General features: G+C 37.7%; 1 protein-coding gene across 1 annotated transcript; it reads right to left on the reverse strand.

Annotated features, from left to right (window-relative positions):
• Positions 1-2740: 2740 nt before the first annotated feature.
• LOC132152954 (general transcription factor IIE subunit 1-like) lies at positions 2741-17894 on the reverse strand. Its single transcript, XM_059561989.1, has 5 exons — positions 17754-17894; positions 16201-16833; positions 6191-6392; positions 5480-5718; positions 2741-3541 (listed from the first exon to the last, which is right to left on the reverse strand). The coding sequence occupies exons 2-5, from the start codon at positions 16646-16648 to the stop codon at positions 3078-3080; spliced, it is 1353 nt and encodes a 450-aa protein (XP_059417972.1). The 5' UTR covers positions 16649-16833; positions 17754-17894; the 3' UTR covers positions 2741-3077.
• Positions 17895-19504: the final 1610 nt, after the last annotated feature.

Consider the following 19504-nt stretch of genomic DNA (forward strand, 5'->3'; position numbering starts at 1 on the left):
CAACTGTCAGATCAGCAGTCTTCCCCTTCATTGTGTAGCCTAGTGAACCAAACTGAGAGATCATTTTGAAGGCTCAGGAAACCTTTGCAGGTGTTTTAAGTTGGTTAGCTGATTAGCATGTTATTGGCACCATAATCAAATTTGCTGAGATAGTGAATTGGTGGGTTTTTGTTAAATGTGAGCCAAAATCATCACAATTTAAAGAACCAAAGACTTAAACTACTTCAGTCTGTGTGCACTGAATTGATTTAATACACAAGTTCCACAATTTGAGTTGAATTACTGAAACAAATTATATTTTCCACAACATTCCAATTTATTGAAAAGCACCTGTGTACATGTGCACACTGGAAGCTTAAAAATACCATTTTGTAAACACAATAAACATGTTTATGCTATGAAAGACAAAGCTTGATTTTCTAAAAAAAAAAGTGTAATAAATTTCTCACAGTAAAAATTAAAGGGGGAAAACTCCAGAAACAAAGGCTTCATAATATAATACAGTGCGATTTATTACAAGAAAAGCACTTGTAGTATTCCTCTGTGGATGGATTGCCCATGTGGAACCATTGCCCACAGTCATCAGAGGAACTCAGCGACTTTGTAGAGATGTTTGAGTATCAGTTGGTCAGGTTTTGTTACAGAGACCTGGCAACTTGCTCAGCAGCAGAGCCGGATTATCCATAAGGGCACTTGGGCTAGTGCCCAGGGGCACCAACCATTCACAACAACTAGGGGGCCACCACATGTTTTATTATTAACTTGAAATTCTTGAAAGACCATACATAACTCGTTTATGAACACTAACTTAACAACAATAATAATAATAATAAATTATAAATAAATATGACTTATAGTCAGAAAAATACGGTAGTTGGACAAGTTAATAAACCTTTTGAGGTAAAGTGCCCAGGGGCACCACACTGTCTTAATACGGCCCTGCTCAGCAGACACGGTTCGTCGAGGGGGAACCGCAATTCCAGAAGGGAACGGAATCAACAGCGACCTCTGTAAATTGTTAATGTTCAGAAATATGTGTTCTCTTAATGACAAATTTGCTATTTAGAACTCCTCATATGTGTCTGTATGTTAAGACAGTTTGCAAGAATGTTTAGCGCCTGTGGTATGAAAAAATTATTGCTGCCAGATGCTGGCGGAGTGAACGACGAGGCTTGAGAGAGTTGTGATTGAGGGCGCGAGCGCAGCCTCGTCAGTGTTGTCAGATCCAGCTATTATAAACATCTTTGGATTGGTGTTTTTCACTTACTTCAACACTTTAGAAAGTTAACAAAGAGGGAAGTTGCAGCTTAGGGTTAGCAATATATTTATCTTATTTGCTAAATATGTTCAATTATTTTGGTTAATTTTTATTTTACGGTTTTTATTCGTTTTCATTGTAATATCGGGCAACCGTGATCGCCGGCACTTTAACTGACAGTAATAATAAAAATAAAAAAGACCATACTACTAAGACAAACGCCAATAAATAAAATAATAAAAAATGTAAAAAAATCCTGAGATTATCTGTTAGAAAGTTATCAAAATGGTAGCATTTAACACTGGTAGGCTGATCTGTAGGTTGGAGAATTAAATGTAAAGTGCAAACACTAGCCATGAAGTCTATGCTATGTCTTTCAGTATAGTAGTTAAATTTTCACAAAATCATCCTAAAATCATTCATAACAACAACAAGGTCAGCTAACATACGAAGTTAATATGTAAAATCCAATAAAAGCCTTTATATTTTAGACCCATTTATATGTTAAACAGAGTTTTAGGCATGGAAACTGAATTCAGATAAAAATTTTTCTTGAAAATATTTTCTTTACACAGAATTTAAAATCCTCAATTCACAGAGTTACATGGATCAAAGCTTAATTCATTTCTTAAAGAATTTTTCACAATTTGCCCACCGGAAAAAAGGGGGACTTTGGAAAGAAATGAAAAAAATAAAAACCTGCCTTTGTTTACAAAAACTTATTTCCTTTTTAAAATTTTAAGGATTAAATTAAATGACAAAACCCATAACTTCTGGTTCAGAAACCTTTAGAAACACCACCTACATTTAGACAGACCCTCTGCTCTGAGCCACAGATACCCATACTTGACTCCTCAGTGCTGCACCTGTAATGTGATGTGACCGCAGGGCTGCCGGTTTTCTCTTTTTTCTCTCTTTTTGGGAGAAATTTCATCTCCCACATCGCAGCTGCCCCAAAGCACATCCCTGGAGACTGGTCAGTTAAACAGCCAATGCAAATACAACCCGTTTTACTTTCTAGACAAAAAAAACTAATATTGGAGTGGCACAATTTGCTAAGACCATTCTGTGAATACATTTATGTGAAATAACAGCAGGATTCTTGTTTATGAAGCTCATCTATTCATATTCATCTTTCATTGAGGTTGTTGTTCATGAATACACAGGCTGAAGTTTTTACATTCAGTTTTTTATTACTGTTAAACATCTAACAAACTGAAAAAAAGAAAAACCATTGAGGCAGAGATCAGAGAAGAAAGTGCTCATTTCTGCTGTGAAAGGAAAGCAATCTCACTCTAAACAAAAATCTCCTCAAAACTCCATTTAATATCATGTCATGGCAGTCATCCAAGAGAAAAAAACTAAAAATAAAACTTGTTTATCTTTCCTTTCAAACTGTAAGTCCTGCTAAATACTGCGGTTGGAGGGGTTTTCTTTCAAGTAAAACCATCCCAGAGGTCAATGCAGCAACACTGCTATTCATTTGGAAGTCTTTGAATGTGGCAAGACCGCAAACAAACCAGAAAAGTAGCGCCACGTGTTTGCCAATGTATGATACTCCAGTTTACAACTGTGATACTTCGATATCATTGGCACCAGAGTATGTGAATATGGCAGAGGGGTGAGAAAAAAGGAGAATGGTTAACAGATATACTGTAACACTACATTTCTCAGCTCTGGCACGCCGCACAACACTGTTTAAGAGTGTGCAAAGAAGACTGATTGAAACTATTTTGTGACAAAAAAAACAAAAAAAAAAACAACGACAGCCAAAAGTGAGAAAGACAAACCGCATGTGATGCCGGCAGACAAGATGAACTCAGAAGTACATGTCCTGGAAGAGGTTCTGGCCCATCTCAATGTACGCCTCTTTCTCCTGAGCGCTCATCTGTTCCACCAGCTCAGGTCTCTGGCTCACTTCCCTGTAAGAGAAGGGTCTTCCCCCTACCATAACCACAGGGTCATCCCCAACCTCCTCAAACTCATCATCATCATCATCTTCGTCGTCCTCCTCATGTGGTTTTCCTGGCCGCAGGGCTGTAGCATTGTGCAAAGTGTGCGCTGGAGCCTTGGGTGGCGTGTCCTCATCCGATTCACTGGTATCGCTGTCAGAGTCGCTGGCATTAGCTGCTGGAACGGTCGGTCTGGAGACGACAGCACCTCCTGGACCAACTCCAGTCCTCTTCTCATGAATGAGGAGAGCCAGCATCACCTCCTCATTCTCATCCTGTGCGGCTCCTTGTCCAGTCATCCCCTCCTGGGTTACTATAGAGTCCTCGACAGCTGGTGTGTAAAAATTGGAAGAAGAAAATAAATAAAAAAATGCCCAATTTAGATGCACATTTCTTAACCATAAATGCACTATATATTCTAAATGCAAGTCCTTTCTGAAGCCAATGACCGCTTTAAAGGAAAAAAGCATAATTTAAGTTGACGTCCATTCAAGTACTTCTATTTACCCACACTTCTACACTTTCAAATCCATAAACTAAAAAATTAAATCTACATTTGGTTTCTTATCCTTCTTCAATAATGCTGAATATGCCGAAAAATAAATAATATTTATTTATTTATTTATTTATCATATTTTATTGTGTCAATGTAAAAATGAAATATACAATCAAACCAACATTTATTCAGACACCTTCAACATTTCTCACATTATTACAGTTTTGCTATATATATCAAAAATGATATCTTGTGTCTGAATAATTTTTGGTTTGACTGTTAAAACTACAAAGTAATTCAGTCAAGAGCAGTGAGTGATTTTCATTTTCATTTTCTTGGATTAACATTACAGCAGCCAGTAGCTAAATTAGACGCAGTCACTTTAAGAGACAATGAACAAATCCAATATAATACACATCCCATTTTTTTCCTCAACTGTTTACTTTCACTTAGAAATTATGCTCAAAAAAACTGTGAGTTATTTCTTAAGGCGGATATTTTAACATATTTTGTATGTATTTGACGGCACAAGAGCAAAAATAAGCAAATTCGATGTTCAAGTGTTTTGAGACGCCTTTCTCTGCGTGAGCCCTGAACACCAGAACACCGCAAGTACTGAATTGGGCTCTTTGACATCTTTTTATTCAAACTGCGATTGGTATTTGTTCGTTCAGGTGCAGGAGGGACTTCGAGGAGAACTTCGCAGAAGAGAGCTCGGTTCAGTGTCGCTGTCCATGATACGCGGCTCTCGGTCTCTCTCTTGCGCACCGAACACAGCGCACGAGAAACCAGCTACTCTGTTCAGCTTTTCCGTGTATTGTTTTTGGATGCTTTAATGTTTAAATCGACAAGCGGTAAAGCTTAAAAACATGTGAAAAAGATAAGCTTTCGTGACGATGCACAGCAGTGGCCCGTCAACTGTTGTGAGCATCTTTTTAGGCTAACCTCAGCCAGTCGGTTATATAAAATATCAAGGTGAAAGTCATCATAGCTTGCTTAGTATAGACCCAGCTCCAAACCCAACTTTGAGAATAGATTAACGGCGATATTTTTTTTTTTAATCTCCTGATAAGAGTCTCACGTTAACGCAGCACGTTAACGCAGCACGTTAACGCCGATAACGGCCCACCACTTATATATATATATATATATTTAAATTAAAATTATGCATTTAGCAGACGCTTTTATCCAAAGCGACTTACAGTGTATCCAGGCTATCAATTTTTACCTATCATGTGTTCCCGGGGAGATATATATATATATATATATATATATATATATTTATATATAGATATATATATATAGAGAGAGAGAGAGAGAGAGAGAGAGAGAGAGGTGAAAGCAAAGTTTTTCATTGAAAAAGGACTGTAAATTTGTCTATTTCTCATGCAAAACAATTTTATGGCTTTTGAAGACTCTAAACCTGAAATATAGCAAAATAATAATTCAAATGGGTAACTTTTTTAATTGTACTCTTTCGTCTTTGTAGGTAAAAAAATAAAAAGCATGGATAGCAATAGCAACTTGGATATTCTGCTTAATATCTCTTTTTGTGTTTCAAACAAAATATTGGAGTGATAATAGGGTAAAATATCTCTTTCAACCAATCAGTGCCTTCACCCTTATACCTAGTTAGATTGTGCATTCAGACCCATGAGGTGTATAAACAAGTAGCAGCAGGCAAATCATGATATCAAAAAAAAAAAAATAGCATAGCGTTAATATGCAGCCATCAGCACAAAAACTACTTTCAAAATAGTCGATGTGACTCACGTGGCTTCCCAGCATCTGTCTCACTGTACGCCCCATGCACTGTGCTTTCCGTCAGCCACACGGGCCTCTCTTTGGGGGCTTTTCCCTCACTAGTCTGGCCAGGTTGAGGCTCCTGGTCTTCCATGCTGATGACCACATCCTGCGAGTAGAGGTCATACGATGAGCCTTTGTTTTTCCATACTTCCCGACCAGGTGCCCCTGCACCAGCTCCTGCTGCCGCTAGGGCGGCCCGCTCCCGACTGAGGGAAACAGCAAAGTTGGATTACTAATTTGTTGACAACATATACATGACTTTAATTGGCCATCCTTTAGCTGTTAAAAGTGGGAGGAAAAATATTTAAAGCAGATGACAATGTTAAGTTTTGCTAATCGGTTCAAAATAAATGGTCTATTTTATTATCAATTTTGGTAACAGTTTAGAATAGGTAACACCTATTAGTTGCTTATTAGCATGCATATTACTAGAATATTAGCCATGTATTAGTGCTAATTAAGAACATATTAATGCCTTATTCTACATCCCTAATCTTACCCAATTCCTAAACCTAACAACTACCTTACTGACTATTAATAAGCAGTAAATTAAGAATTCATTGAGAAAAACGTTGTAGTTAATAGTTAACAAGTGTTACCTATTCTTAAGTGTTACCTAAATTTTAGTTTTTGACTGAACAGAACTGAACTTTAACTGAACAGGTGAGAGATGCTGACCTCTGTTTTAGGGCTGGGATTTCTGAGGGTTCGGGCTCCAGCAGATCATGGGACAAGTTGATGTCCTCTGTCTCTCGTAGCAATACATAGATGGGCTCGATCTGCTCATTGAATCGAGCTACCAGAGTGCGGGCATCTTTCTTTGGCACGGCCGATTCGTCCTCCTCTACTTCTGTTTGACAGAAGGTACAGCGGAACGTTCCTGCGTTTGAGAAAAGAAGGTGTTAAGCACAAAATATCAAGTGTTGAAACCGTAACCGTCATCAGCCCTCATTCTCAACCACTTCAACCCACCAACCCCATCCATCCATCTTGTCTGGCACCTCGAAGTCATTCGATTTGAAAGTTAGAGCCTAGAAAAACTTTGTCAGAGGGCTCCATATCTCTGGTTCCAGAGGCTCTAAATGCTGGGATTTCATGTCCCCTTTTCCCTCAGATTTGGTGTCCGTTGAAGAGCTGGAGCCAGTGCCCAATCTGGCACCCCATTCTTTGCTACCACAATAAAATGTTGTGCTGCTAGGGCTGTCACTTTTAGTTCGAAAATCGATTGCATACTCAATCGGACCAACCAAAAAAAGTTTCGAAAATGAAAATAGGGAATTGATTTTAACTAAATATGTACACTATTAATTTTAAATGAATTAAACAATAAAAATATATAGATGTAACAAAACACAAACAAGCTGAAAAAGAAAATAAACAATTCCGAAAGTGCAGTATGCGTTGCAAAAGCTAGTCAGAAAATAACGGCAATTTTACGCGCCTATAAGACCCAGTGACGTCGAAAGCGACCTGTTATGCTGCGTTCACACCAAACGCGAATAAAGCGTCTGGCGCGAATGATTTCAATGTTAAGTCAATGTAACGACACGTTTACGCGCGTCTGTGGGTCTCGCGGCGTTGTAGACGCGAATTCGCCTCATTCGCACATCTAGTTACAGGAGATTCTGAGTTATGAAAAGGACCATTGCAAGGTGACAGCGACCGGCTTTTGTGGTGGAAAATTGCCAGTAATACCCCCACCTTGCGCAGCTGTACCTGAGTGTCCCTGGGACATCAGTGCGGTCGGAGTGCGTCTTCTCAACAGCTGGACATATAGTGAATAAAAAACGCTCTGCTCTGGACCCCGAAAATGTTAATCGACTTGTTTTCCTGTCCAACAAATTTGTAATGGCCCTAGCATTTTTGCGCATTTCATTATGCCTGCCTAGTGCCGCCTAGCCTAAGTGTCGGTTACGTTCAATAAAAAAAAACACACATGGCTTGTTCACAAGTCCATTTAAAGTTCAATTTTTGAACAGTTGTTTGAAAAAATGGATTGAATCATTATTTAAAATAATCTTGGGAGATTTTTGAATTGCCTAAATCATAAATGCAGCCGGGTTGAAGCCTGCAGTGATGTTTTTCTTTTGTTATGGCAGCCGTCCCCTCTGCATATATATATTTTTTCGAGAATGTTGCACTCCTGTTGCTGTTTGTTATTCTGTACTAAACTTCATGCCAATAAATAAGAAATATTGCGGACTTGTGCGTTTCCAGCGCTCTCTTTACGTTCGTCCGTTATTTGACGTTGAAAAAGGAAAAATTTTTTTTAGACATGGAAAATTGATTTTACAATCGATTCAATGAACACTTATGTCTTAAAAAAATCGAAAATGATTTTTTTCACAAAAGTGACAGCCCTATGTGCTGCTTAATATTTTTGTGGAAATCATGATATATTTTTTCAGGTTTCTTTGATGAACAGAACGTTCAAAAGACTTTCACTTGCACTTTCTTGAATTATTTTTATTTTTTTTTTGTAACATTATAAATGTCTTTACTGTCACTTTTGACCAGTTGAATAGAATAATTAATTTTCACTTAAGGCTGTTATAATCAAAAACGTTTTTGGTTTTATTATTATTAAAATAAAATTGTTCCCAATCCTGGAGGCACCCCAACACTGCACGTTTTGCATGTCTCCATCAAACACACCTGATTCAGGTCATCAGCTCATTAAGTAGAGACTCCAAAACCTGAAATTGGTGTCAGAGAAAGGAGAGATGCAAAATGAGCAGTGATAGGTGCCTCCAGGGCCAGGGCTGGGAACCACCGATCTAGAAGATCCACTGCTGACATTCTAATATTGAAAAAGGAAAGAGGAAGAACAGTCACAGACACAAGGACAAACACACTCTCAGACCCAGAATTCAGTGGTGGTTCCATTCCAAGCAAAGCTGGTCTGGTTTGCCATCTGCTGCTGAAGTTATTTACAGCCTTCTGACAACAACACACATAGCAGGGCCCTCTGTACGAGTATGTGATGCACGCCAGCTACTAGCTGAATACAAAATACATGCCTTGACATATTGTGCATAGGTGTGTACTGATATTGTAACCTTCCTTTAAAGGAACACTCCACCGTTTTTTGAAATAGGGCTTATTCACATGATTTCCTACATTTAGATAGGTGGGCAAATGCATTTTTGTGTCAGTGCATGCATTGTTTTAGTTTGACTGGGTCGGCGTTAGCTTAGCTTAGCACAATGAATGGAATCCTTTGTTGCCAGCTAGCATGGCCTGAGTAAAAGTGATCAAAAAAAATAAAAAAACCCACCTAATTACTTCTTGTGGCCTGCGTATTCACAACGAGTACAAATAGCGATCCAGATTAACACTAGGCGATTTCCAAGGCAGATATTGACTTGGGACTATATTATGGGGAAGCACAGGCGAAGCACTGCTGCTTAGGCGAAGCACTGCTACTTCGGCGCAGAGATATCACGCAACACATGAAATCCCACGACTTCCGTCAACATACCGGCGTGAATAGTAGCTGCCTGGCTATTTTCCTTACAGTACACGAATGGCGATGAATATGGCTGATTTTGAGAGAGAAGAAGAGGATGACTTCTTAGACAGTCAAGAACCAGAACCATACCTATTTGAACCAGAGTTTACAGAAGACGAGCTGCATGCTTTGGAAATAGAACGACAGGAGGAGGAGGTTGCGATCGCTCAACAGCCTGAGGACGTAAGGATGAGAGCCAACATGAACTGGTGTTGTGAATGTGGGGGAATATGCCAATCTATACCGACGGAAATAGAGCGTCTGTGCTGTAGAGAGTGGGACATGTTTTTGCCATTGATGACCAGGCTCAACACGTCAGATCAAGATGAGCGTGCCCGAAGTTGTGTCACATCTACAGAGGATTTCACGGCGCTGATCCATTCTGCAGTACTCGATTTTTTTTCCGGTGTGACAAAGTGAACTGGAAAAAACGCCCCACGCCGAATGGACCAAATGGACAGCTGTCCACAGAGTAAGTGATTATTTTAATCATGACGCATGTATAGATCGACCCATATTATACCTGTATTCACATAGAGTTGATGTTTTCACAGGCAATATAGGTTATATAGGAAGAGAAATAAAAGACAACTTACATGTGCACTTTGTTCTTCCTGTGCTTTGAAAATAGATGGGACGGCCGTATCTTTCAGACGTAGTACCGTCTTTCTGGACCCATATTCCATTTTTTCAAAGTAGTCCTCTGGTGCAAAATGTTCTTCGCAAACACGATACTGCTTTATTTTGTTGAGAGGCGTTGAACTACAGATCTCCAGAGCTACTAGCCATTTATTTCTCAGTTCCACATTAGATGGAATTCTGTGAAACATTACATTCGTGTATGTCCTTTGCTTGTTCTCACAACCTTTTGCTATGCAGGTAATAACCATGTTTGCTGTAACTTCTCAAAATAAATCATCCAAAAGCGAAGACACTCGGTGCAGGTCACGCCGGTATGTTCTTCTTCTTCTGTTTTTTTGACGCGTTGCACGCCGCTATGTTGACGGAATTCGTGGGATTTCATGTGTTGCGTGAAATCTCTGCGCCGAAGTAGCAGTGCTTCACCTAAGCAGCAGTGCTTCGCCTGTGCTTCCCCATAATATAGTCCCAAGTCAATATCTGCCTTGAAAATCGCCTAGTGTTAATCTGGATCGCTATTTGTACTCGTTGTGAATACGCAGGCCACAAGAAGTAATTAGGTGGGTTTTTTAAATTTTTTTGATCACTTTTACTCAGGCCATGCTAGCTGGCAACAAAGGATTCCATTCATTGTGCTAAGCTAAGCTAACGCCGACCCAGTAAAACTAAAACAATGCATGCACTGACACAAAAATGCATTTGCCCACCTATCTAAATGTAGGAAATCATGTGAATAAGCCCTATTTCAAAAAACGGTGGAGTGTTCCTTTAATAGTAGTCTTTTATATAGAATATCAATCTATTCAGGTTCATATTTTGTTATCATGAACAAACACCATCTTTTTTTATGTGGAAACACTCCCATGTGGTTGTGCTGAGTGCATGGTGAAACCGCTTCCGAGTTTCTGGCCTTGAGGGGAATCAAACGAGTAAACGATTCACCGCAATTTCCATTTTAAAAGCTTTGCTGGAAAGTTGACAACAAAATATGTGAAGTCGCTCCTGAAAAACAATCACCTCCAGCTAGGCCCTTTTTCTACAGATGTCTTCTCTGCCAATACAGGAGTGGAGGGCATAAAAGAAAACTATTTGACAAGCGCAAAGACAGAGAGACAGAGAGAGAGAGGGAGAGGAGGTGAGAGAGAGGCTTAAAAAAAACAAAACATTCAGGTAAAGGGAAGATAAAAAAAAAAAGTAAATAAATAAAAATAACTTTATCACATTTGACACAGCTCCAGGGGAAATATCGACAAGCCCGGAGCACAGAGAACAATTTTACTGCAACCCTCCTGGTCCTGTCCTCTCTCCCTCTCACACACACACAAAAGAAAGAAAACCAAAAGAAAACAAAGACATTTTCAAACACATGCAAACATCATGTATTGTAGAGGTAAGGGATTCAAAGCAGATGCATTCTTATAAGTAGCTGTTAAAGCAGAATGTGTTTTTGCATTCCACAGCACTCTTTTCATTGTTTTTCAATGCAAACATGCACTAAACTGATGTATTTGACCATTCTGCTCAGATCTCAAACTACAGCTATAAAAATGCAGCTCTGAAGTAAAAAATAATTTTTAGTCCTTGTATTTTTTTTGTTACACTACAGAACTCCGTACACGGTCTCGCATTTAAACAGAAACATTTTTCAATATACACATGCTGGATAGACATTATTTTTTAATATATATTATTACTTATTTAATAGGGACAGTGCTCATTAATCGACAGTAAAATACTGTAAATAAGCCAAAGTTAGACCCCAATGGCTAATTTTCATCTGTTGCCACTTGCCAGATTTAGCTTTTATAACATTGTGTATGAGCGCTGTATTTTAAAATAAAATGTCAACATATCTTGTGTACATCTGCAGTTTAACACAAGATTGCATTCTATATCAACTTTAACAGAGTCTAAAAAGGGCATTGCTCATTTGTGTTACAGAAGTAACAAGATGCACCTCAGTGATCAAATATTTACATAAAAAAATAAAATAAAACCTATGTGAACCAACTCTAAAGTGACAAAAGAAAGTAAGTTTACTAGCACAGAAAGGTAACCTTACACTAAACTGAGGGAGACAAAAGCAGGCACTGATTTTGTCTCCAAAAATGTTATGGTATTTATTACCATAACAGGATGTTATGGTAATAAATAAATGTTTTACCATTTTATTTTATTATTATTATTATTTATTTACACACCAAATAATAATTCTGTAGAGATATCAATTCCAAAGCCCTGGACAATTAGCAATATGGCACATTCACACTCTGGTTGTCATTGTTGTTTTTAGTCAAAATGTGCATTGGGTACATGTGCGTACACATTGTTGCAATGATCTAAAGGAACATGGCATGGTGCTGTTAGCGAGTAGGCATACATTAAGGCTGCTGTCGGAGAAGAACGGCCTTTGTTTTTATAGTTTTTGTATTATCTATGAGATATGAATAGGTCTGGTTTAAATTGCATAGCTCTCACTCCAGTGATTCATAGCTCTTTTGAAAACAGAACGGTGCTTTGTTCCGTAGTCTACGCCAAAGAACAAAAAGACTTTTGTAATCAGCCATTAAAAGATGAATCCAGCATCATTTCAGCATTTGAGAGAGGACAAAGTTTTTTCATGAGGAGGTCTGAGCAACTGTGACAAATGCACCACTGATTGCAACTGGAGCAGAGCTAATGCAATAACAATTGCAATACAAATACAGTTAAAAAGTTTAACTGTTCTGCATTGAACGACTGTATATAGATGAATTCAAATAACTATTCTGGATTCAATACAAGTTAAGCTATAGACTGCATTTAAATCTCTATACAAAAAGGATTAGTTTCCAGGACAGAACATCTGAAATGTAACAATTCGCACTGGATTAGCAATGTCTGTAGTAAATGCCCAAATCTACTAAATTTATGCGAAGCCTTTGGAAATTACTGACCAAACACAAAAGTTTAGTATGGTGCAGTCTATATTGCACTACTGTTCAAAAGTTTCGAGTTTAGACTTCTTGAGTAGGATTTTTTTGAAAGAAGTCACTTATGCTCACAGAGGCTGCATTTATTATAATTAAAGTAAAAACTGTAATATTTGTTAAATATAATTACAATACAACTGCTTTCTATATTATTATTACATTTTAAAGCATAATTTATTTCCGTGATGGCAAAGCTGAATTTTTAGCATCATTACTCAAGTCTTCAGTGTCAGTTGATCCTTCAGAAATCATTTTAATATGCTGATTTGGTATTCAAGAAACATTTCTTGAGCAACAAATGTTGAAAGCAATTGCGTTGCTTAATATTCTTGTGGATTTCATTATACATTTTCAGGATTTTTGATGAATCGATAGCTTAAAACAGCAATTATTTGAAATAGAAATATCACTATCAATTTAATGCAGGAAACAATTTCTTGTACAAAAACAGATGTACAATCATGTGTATAAAAAAAACTACAATAAAATTGGTGACATTAGCAAGCCAGTACTCCTATATATTGCACTATTGGTTTAAAAACATAGACAATTGGTTCACATGTCGTAAACATGTTTGTTAGCAAAAAAAAAAAGCTGTTTTTTTATCTACATATTGGTTAGTTACAGACTTCGCTATATGTGACTTAAGTGTCAATTTTTTTAAATTGAGATTTATAAATCATCTGCAACCAAAATAAATAAGCTTTTGGTTGATGTATGGTTTGTAAGGATAAGACAATATTTGGCTGAGATACAACTATTTGAAAATCTGGATTCTGAGGGTGCAAAAAAAAAAAATCTCAATACTGAGACAATTACCTTTAAAGTTTTCCAAATGAAGTTCTCAGCAATGCATATTAGTTTAAAAAAAATAAGTTTTGATATTTACAGTAGAAAATGTCCAAAATATCTTCATGGAACATGATTGTAACTTAATATAATAATGATTTTTGACGTGAAAGAAAAATTGATCATTTTGACCCATACTATGTTTTTTGGCCATTTCTACAAATATACCTCAGCGACTGCTTTTGAGGTCCAGGGTCACATATGCACACTTGCGACTCAGAACAAAGGAAGACTAGAAACAGATGAGACATGAGGCAGCGTGAAGGCATGCCAAGATAGGATCAGCAAGTGACTTATTACCGTGCAGGCCTGATCGGTCATATCTCCTTATCTCCCCTAACACCTCACCAATCAAACAGATTTTCATAAATCAATTTTTTTTCTTCTTTTGCTCAACGAAGGGGGACCTGGATGTGCTTGACCAATCAGATCAATACACTCTCCTGTTCTAAGACACAACTAAGCCACCTAAGCACAAAAGGAAGCGCAGGGTTAAAACAGCCAATAGCAAAATATCCACATTTGAGCCCACTCGGAGGAAACTCATGTTTATAAAATCCTTTCTGGGATACTAGTCCCGGAAAGAACATGGGAAATAAGTATGCGTTTAATGGCAGGGTCTACACAGGGTTAGGTGCTTTATCGTTGGCTGTTCCGTTCTTCTGCTCCATCTTTGCCAATCCTCCTGTTGTGTATCCTAGCAACAGCTTTACCTCCCTGTCTTCCAGTTTGCTATCAGCAGAGGTGAGGGGGAACACGTGCCACCTGGTCTTTACCTGCCTTTATTTTCCTCAAACACTCATCACACACCTCTGACTCCGCTCTCAGTCCTCTAACACTCTCACTCTTTTTCCTGTTCCTCTTATGTGTCCAACACTCTCTTAAGCGTATGCTTTCTGTACAGAGGAGTTCCTCCTATATTCATAAAACAGCATACAAAATGTAACCAACTACTTCTGGCAAGATTCTGAAGTGTGCATCTAATGATAATGGATGTTTTATTATCCCATGAGGCCATGGGAGAGGATATGACAACAATGAATGTAGTAGTTAGTTAGTTACTTTCCAAATACACACATTTATATGATAAAGACGACAACGGTTGCAAGCTAAGTAATCGAAAGAAGTACCTAATCTGAGATATCAGACGCAGCCACTGTCACTGTGTTCTCACTGTGACTCACAAGCAGTACGGAAATATATTTTTACAGTACACATTAAACTGGTGATGTCCAGCTAAAAAAGTAAACCTAATGGTCACATTAGCTTGACAACTTCAGATACCAGAAAAACACTATCCCCAAAACACCGTATAAATAGAGCAACTCAACACACGTTGGTAATGCGGTAATGAACTAGAGGTTTAAAAAACAATTGACCATTTTACAACTCATTACACAAATTTTATGAATGAAGAATTGCTTTAATAAAAATATGAGCTGTGCATTTCTGCTAAAGCACTTTGATTTCTTGTCTGCCAGGCTTTTATTGTAAGTCCATTACTGCGATCATTTCCTGTTCGTTTATACTGAGGTTTGAAAATAACCCAGATTATTCCTTTAACTGATGAAACTACATTAATGTCTTTCATCAGGCCTATACATTTCGTCGGTTCCCTAAAAACACTGTTCAAATCTCTTTTCATAACTTTTAAAGGTCTTATGAATGTACTTCAATATGTGTTTGAAGAGAATTAAGGCAAGTCCCAATGCGTCAGTGTTATTCAGCATTCAAACTCTCTTAAGACTTCTCATATATTTTCCTTCTGAACGCAGACACAGGTTAGATCAATTATACATGATTCAGGAGTACTGGAATGGGCTCACACACACACACACTATGCAGACTTTAGGTTTAGCTGGGATCAGTCCATAATAAAAGCTTAAATAGGGACGGCCAGTAGTGTGCAAAGCTCTGAAACCATTATAACACAAGTCACGTCAAGAACTGCACTTGTGTGTGTGTGTGTCCGTGTACTTCACTAAGCACACAAATCAGCAGCTATTGAAGTCAGAAGTGTAAAACAGTAGGCACAGAAGCAAAGATGATGATGTCAATGTGGTGTGCTAATCCCTACAGCCGGCTCTACGAGATCACAGCCTGTTTATTTTTAAACTTTTTAAAATAAAGATTCATTTCCACTCCTGTCTGTGATTACAGTCTGCAAACTGACGCAATTCAGCAACAGTTTCCAAGTGAGGTTCACTCAAGCGTGTTGAAAACATTGCAACTTTTGTCATCTGCTGCCATCATGTGTCATGATACAGCTCTGCCAAATAAATCACTCACTTAGGGAGATTACAACACACCTACCAAAAGTTGGCTGAAAATTGTTGAAAAAGGTATTCTTAGACAGAAAATTAAACAGAATTTGTTTTAAAAATGATAAGTGTCTTTACTGTCATTTGTGATTAATTTAATTCATCCTTGTGCGATAAAAGCATTAATTTATTAAAAAAAAAAAAAAAAAGAATTCTAACAAATGTTAAACATTAGTATATGTGCACATAACACAGTTCTGCCCACTAATACTCATACGGTATAGAAGAAACTCTAACAGCAGATTCATTGCTAATGCCACATGTAAATACCATCATAACGAAACCCTTTTTGAAGGAGAGCTTTATCTTGATTATCTTGAGCTTTATCTGAATGTTATGTTTTCATAACATTCAGACAAACAGTTTAAAAGGATCATCTCCCACTTTTATACTCACCAGTCATGGGGTCAAACAGCTGGTTGGCCTCAAGGTCAGTGAACGTGTTCATGCAGCAGGGGCAGCGGAAGGAAGCTCTGTTAGTTGAGTCCCGTTCGTCCGTCTCAATGCGTCTGCGCATGTGGTCCAGCTTGTACTTCACCACATTAACCAGCAGCCGGTAGTTAATGAAATAGTAATTGTGTCGTGTCGTCTTGCCGTCGGGTGCAGTCTCCACACGCATACGGCATTTGACAAACTTGTCAGCCTTAAGTGTGTTCAAAACCGAACGTAGCTGCTTGCGGTCGAACTTGAGCAGCTCCAGCATGTCCTCTTCACGTACGCAGGGGTTCCGGATCAGCACATCTAGAGCGAGAGCATGCTCGATGCCATAGAAACCTCGCACAACCTGCTTCGCCAGCCGTTTCAGAGAGGCAGGGACCTCTGTGAGCAGCTCTGGTTCAGTCATGATGAAGGGGAGGGAAGGAATAGAACTAAACAAAGGAAGAGAGCAAAAGCAGGAGGTGGAAGTATTTTCAAAACCAAGAATGATAAGTTTTTAGGAAAAGCAGGAGTGGAATGTAACAAGAAGGATCAGCTCGCTTGGTATACAAGAAGATGATCAGGATGACTTTGGGACTGTAGGACAGAGGTCTGTGAAGCATGGAAGAACAGAAAAAGAGATCGGTTACACATATGATCCAATAACTGTCTATAATGTGCATCCAAATGTCAGTTCTATTTTTTTTTTTTTTTGAGAAAATGGTAGCAAAAAACACTTTACATATTTTAACTTATCCTGCTATAAACATAATAAATAGCTATTTTTAGCAAAATATATTTGTCAGAAAAATAACTATAACCAATAATAACCAACTAATAAAGTCCTTCGGGCTTATTTGAGGACTAAAAGGTATGTGTGCGGATACAAAGCTCTGCAGGGCTCCAGGAATTGAGTTTGATCCATGTTAACCAGCTAGATAATGTTACTTTAAAGACATTCAAATTAACACAATTTACAACAACAATAACGTTCGATTTACTACAGAAAGGCTGTCTGGAAGGTTTGTTGCTGGTCCAACATAACATACTGGACCATGATGATCCTCTGACCAACCATAAGGAAAGATAAGAACCATAAATGACCAGCTAGAAAGCATAAAAAATATCATAAGGTGGTTTTAACGTCATCAGCAGTTATTCATGTTAACAGACTGCTTAACAAATGTGAGGGGTGTCTTTTTAGGAGTCATGTGTTAACCCAGTTTCAATCACTGTAAATGAAGAAAGAAGACAATCTTCTTAGTAGTATTTATTAGTCATATTTATTCATATATTTAAGTAACATTTATTTGTCATTGACTCCGGCTACAAACGCATAATTTATGGATTAACGTTACATGAACCAAAACAATGTGACAGTACAACTGATTACCCAATCAAGCTTCATTCATCCCATTGGGGAGTTTAATATTACTCTCGAAATTAAGTATACTGAAAGATACAGTAAGAGTAATACCTTCATCAAAATAAACAACATAAAACCATGAATGATAGAAAAAAGCGGCTCAAACCTTTAATTCTCCTCCTGTTTAGATCTGAACAAGTTTCCTAGTTCAGCATCATGCTAACGTTCTTCTTCTCCTTAAACGTTTTTGGCGGTTGGCAAACCAGTTAATAGGTTGCATTACCGCCACCTGCTGGATATTCAATGATCTTCATATTAGAAGGGCTTCTTCTTCTTCGTGGCGTTTAATGGCGGATGGCATACTTTTAGATGCATTACCGCCACCTACCGATTAGGACCATAATCTTCACTAAATAACCCAAATAAATAACACTGTAGAAACTCTACTGAAAGGAGAGCAAATCATTCATCCTTTTTCTGTTTATAGGCCTAACAATTCAATCTCAGTAGAAGGGATTTTGATTGTTGAGGACAAATTCAATATATTCCAGCGTCTTCTCTTGGATGGCATTGTGCAATGGTAATTGGAGTGTCGCTTGGTCTCTTCCACACAAATATTTATTAACAAACAAAATAAAAGAAGTCACATTTAAAATATTACATAGATGCTACCCCTTGTAATAGTGTACTTAATAAGTATATGCAAAATATTGAAAAAAAGAGTACTTTCTGTGATATGAAAGAGGCCATTGTGTGAACAATAATAACACTTTTAATATTATTTTCTTTTATTATAACTCTAACTTTTGGACTCATTGTATTGTTAATCTTTTTATTATACCTTTTTTTATTATTCATAAATTTACATTTTTGGGTAGGAACCCAGTTCTGTCCATTTTTCTGGTTGACTATAATTCTTATGTTTTATCTTTGATGGGCATAAATTTTTTTTCTTAAAGAAAATTATTCAAAAGTCAAAAATTGCTTTCAGTGTTTAACCTTGTATAATACTGTATATAAACTTTATTATTCATACAGATATTTGCATATCTTGCCAGAAAATCTTTGTCCAACCCTGTCTTTCATCACTAAAATGTGATGTTAGAACATCTGCAATATGTTTCTGTGTTCATCAGAAGTGGTCATTATAATCTAATTGGTGTGGATGACAGGAAGGAGCAGGAGGTGGAGGCAACTCTGAGCAGAGCTGGACTGCAGTGGGATGCTCCCACACTCATCTTGTCAGAGGTTGTGCTGACTTTTATTGGAAACACAATGGTGAGAACATGAACAGATCAGTGGTTTTACCTTGAATTAGTTGGAGCCATTGTGCAACAATAAATATATGTGATCCTGAGAACCACTGAGCCTCGGTGCCCATTCCACAGATGCAGGTTTGTATATTACCTGCAATGTATCCCGATCTCAATGCCATTCTGTCTTTCCAATAGTTTCCTTTTACTTTCTACTATAACTGTTTGTTTAATAAAAAGAGGGCATATTAACCTTTGAGCAAACAGGATAGCTCATTTTTTTAACGTGTTTTGGTGATTTTTTTTCAAGGTCAGATGCTGTGATTGGCTGGGCTGCCAAGTTGCTCCCACAATCTATGTTTGTGATGTATGAACAGATCAACCCAGATGACCCGTTTGGCATGATCATGCAGAACCACTTCCTGAAGCTCAAATCTACCATACATGCTCTCAAACAGTATCTAGACACTGTCACTCAGACACAGAGATTTATACAGAAGGTATGCCTCATATTAAGGTTTCATACTCATTCGTTTTTTTTTTTTTTTATAGTTTGTAGCCATGTAATAAGTGGGATAAAGTACATGTTTATTATTCAACATAAACATCTTCAGATTCATATCTGACCTGACCCGGTTACAGTGTCTGGTGTATTTTATGATAA

The sequence above is a fragment of the Carassius carassius genome, chromosome 11, assembly GCF_963082965.1.
Source record: "Carassius carassius chromosome 11, fCarCar2.1, whole genome shotgun sequence".
Taxonomy (NCBI): domain Eukaryota; kingdom Metazoa; phylum Chordata; class Actinopteri; order Cypriniformes; family Cyprinidae; genus Carassius; species Carassius carassius.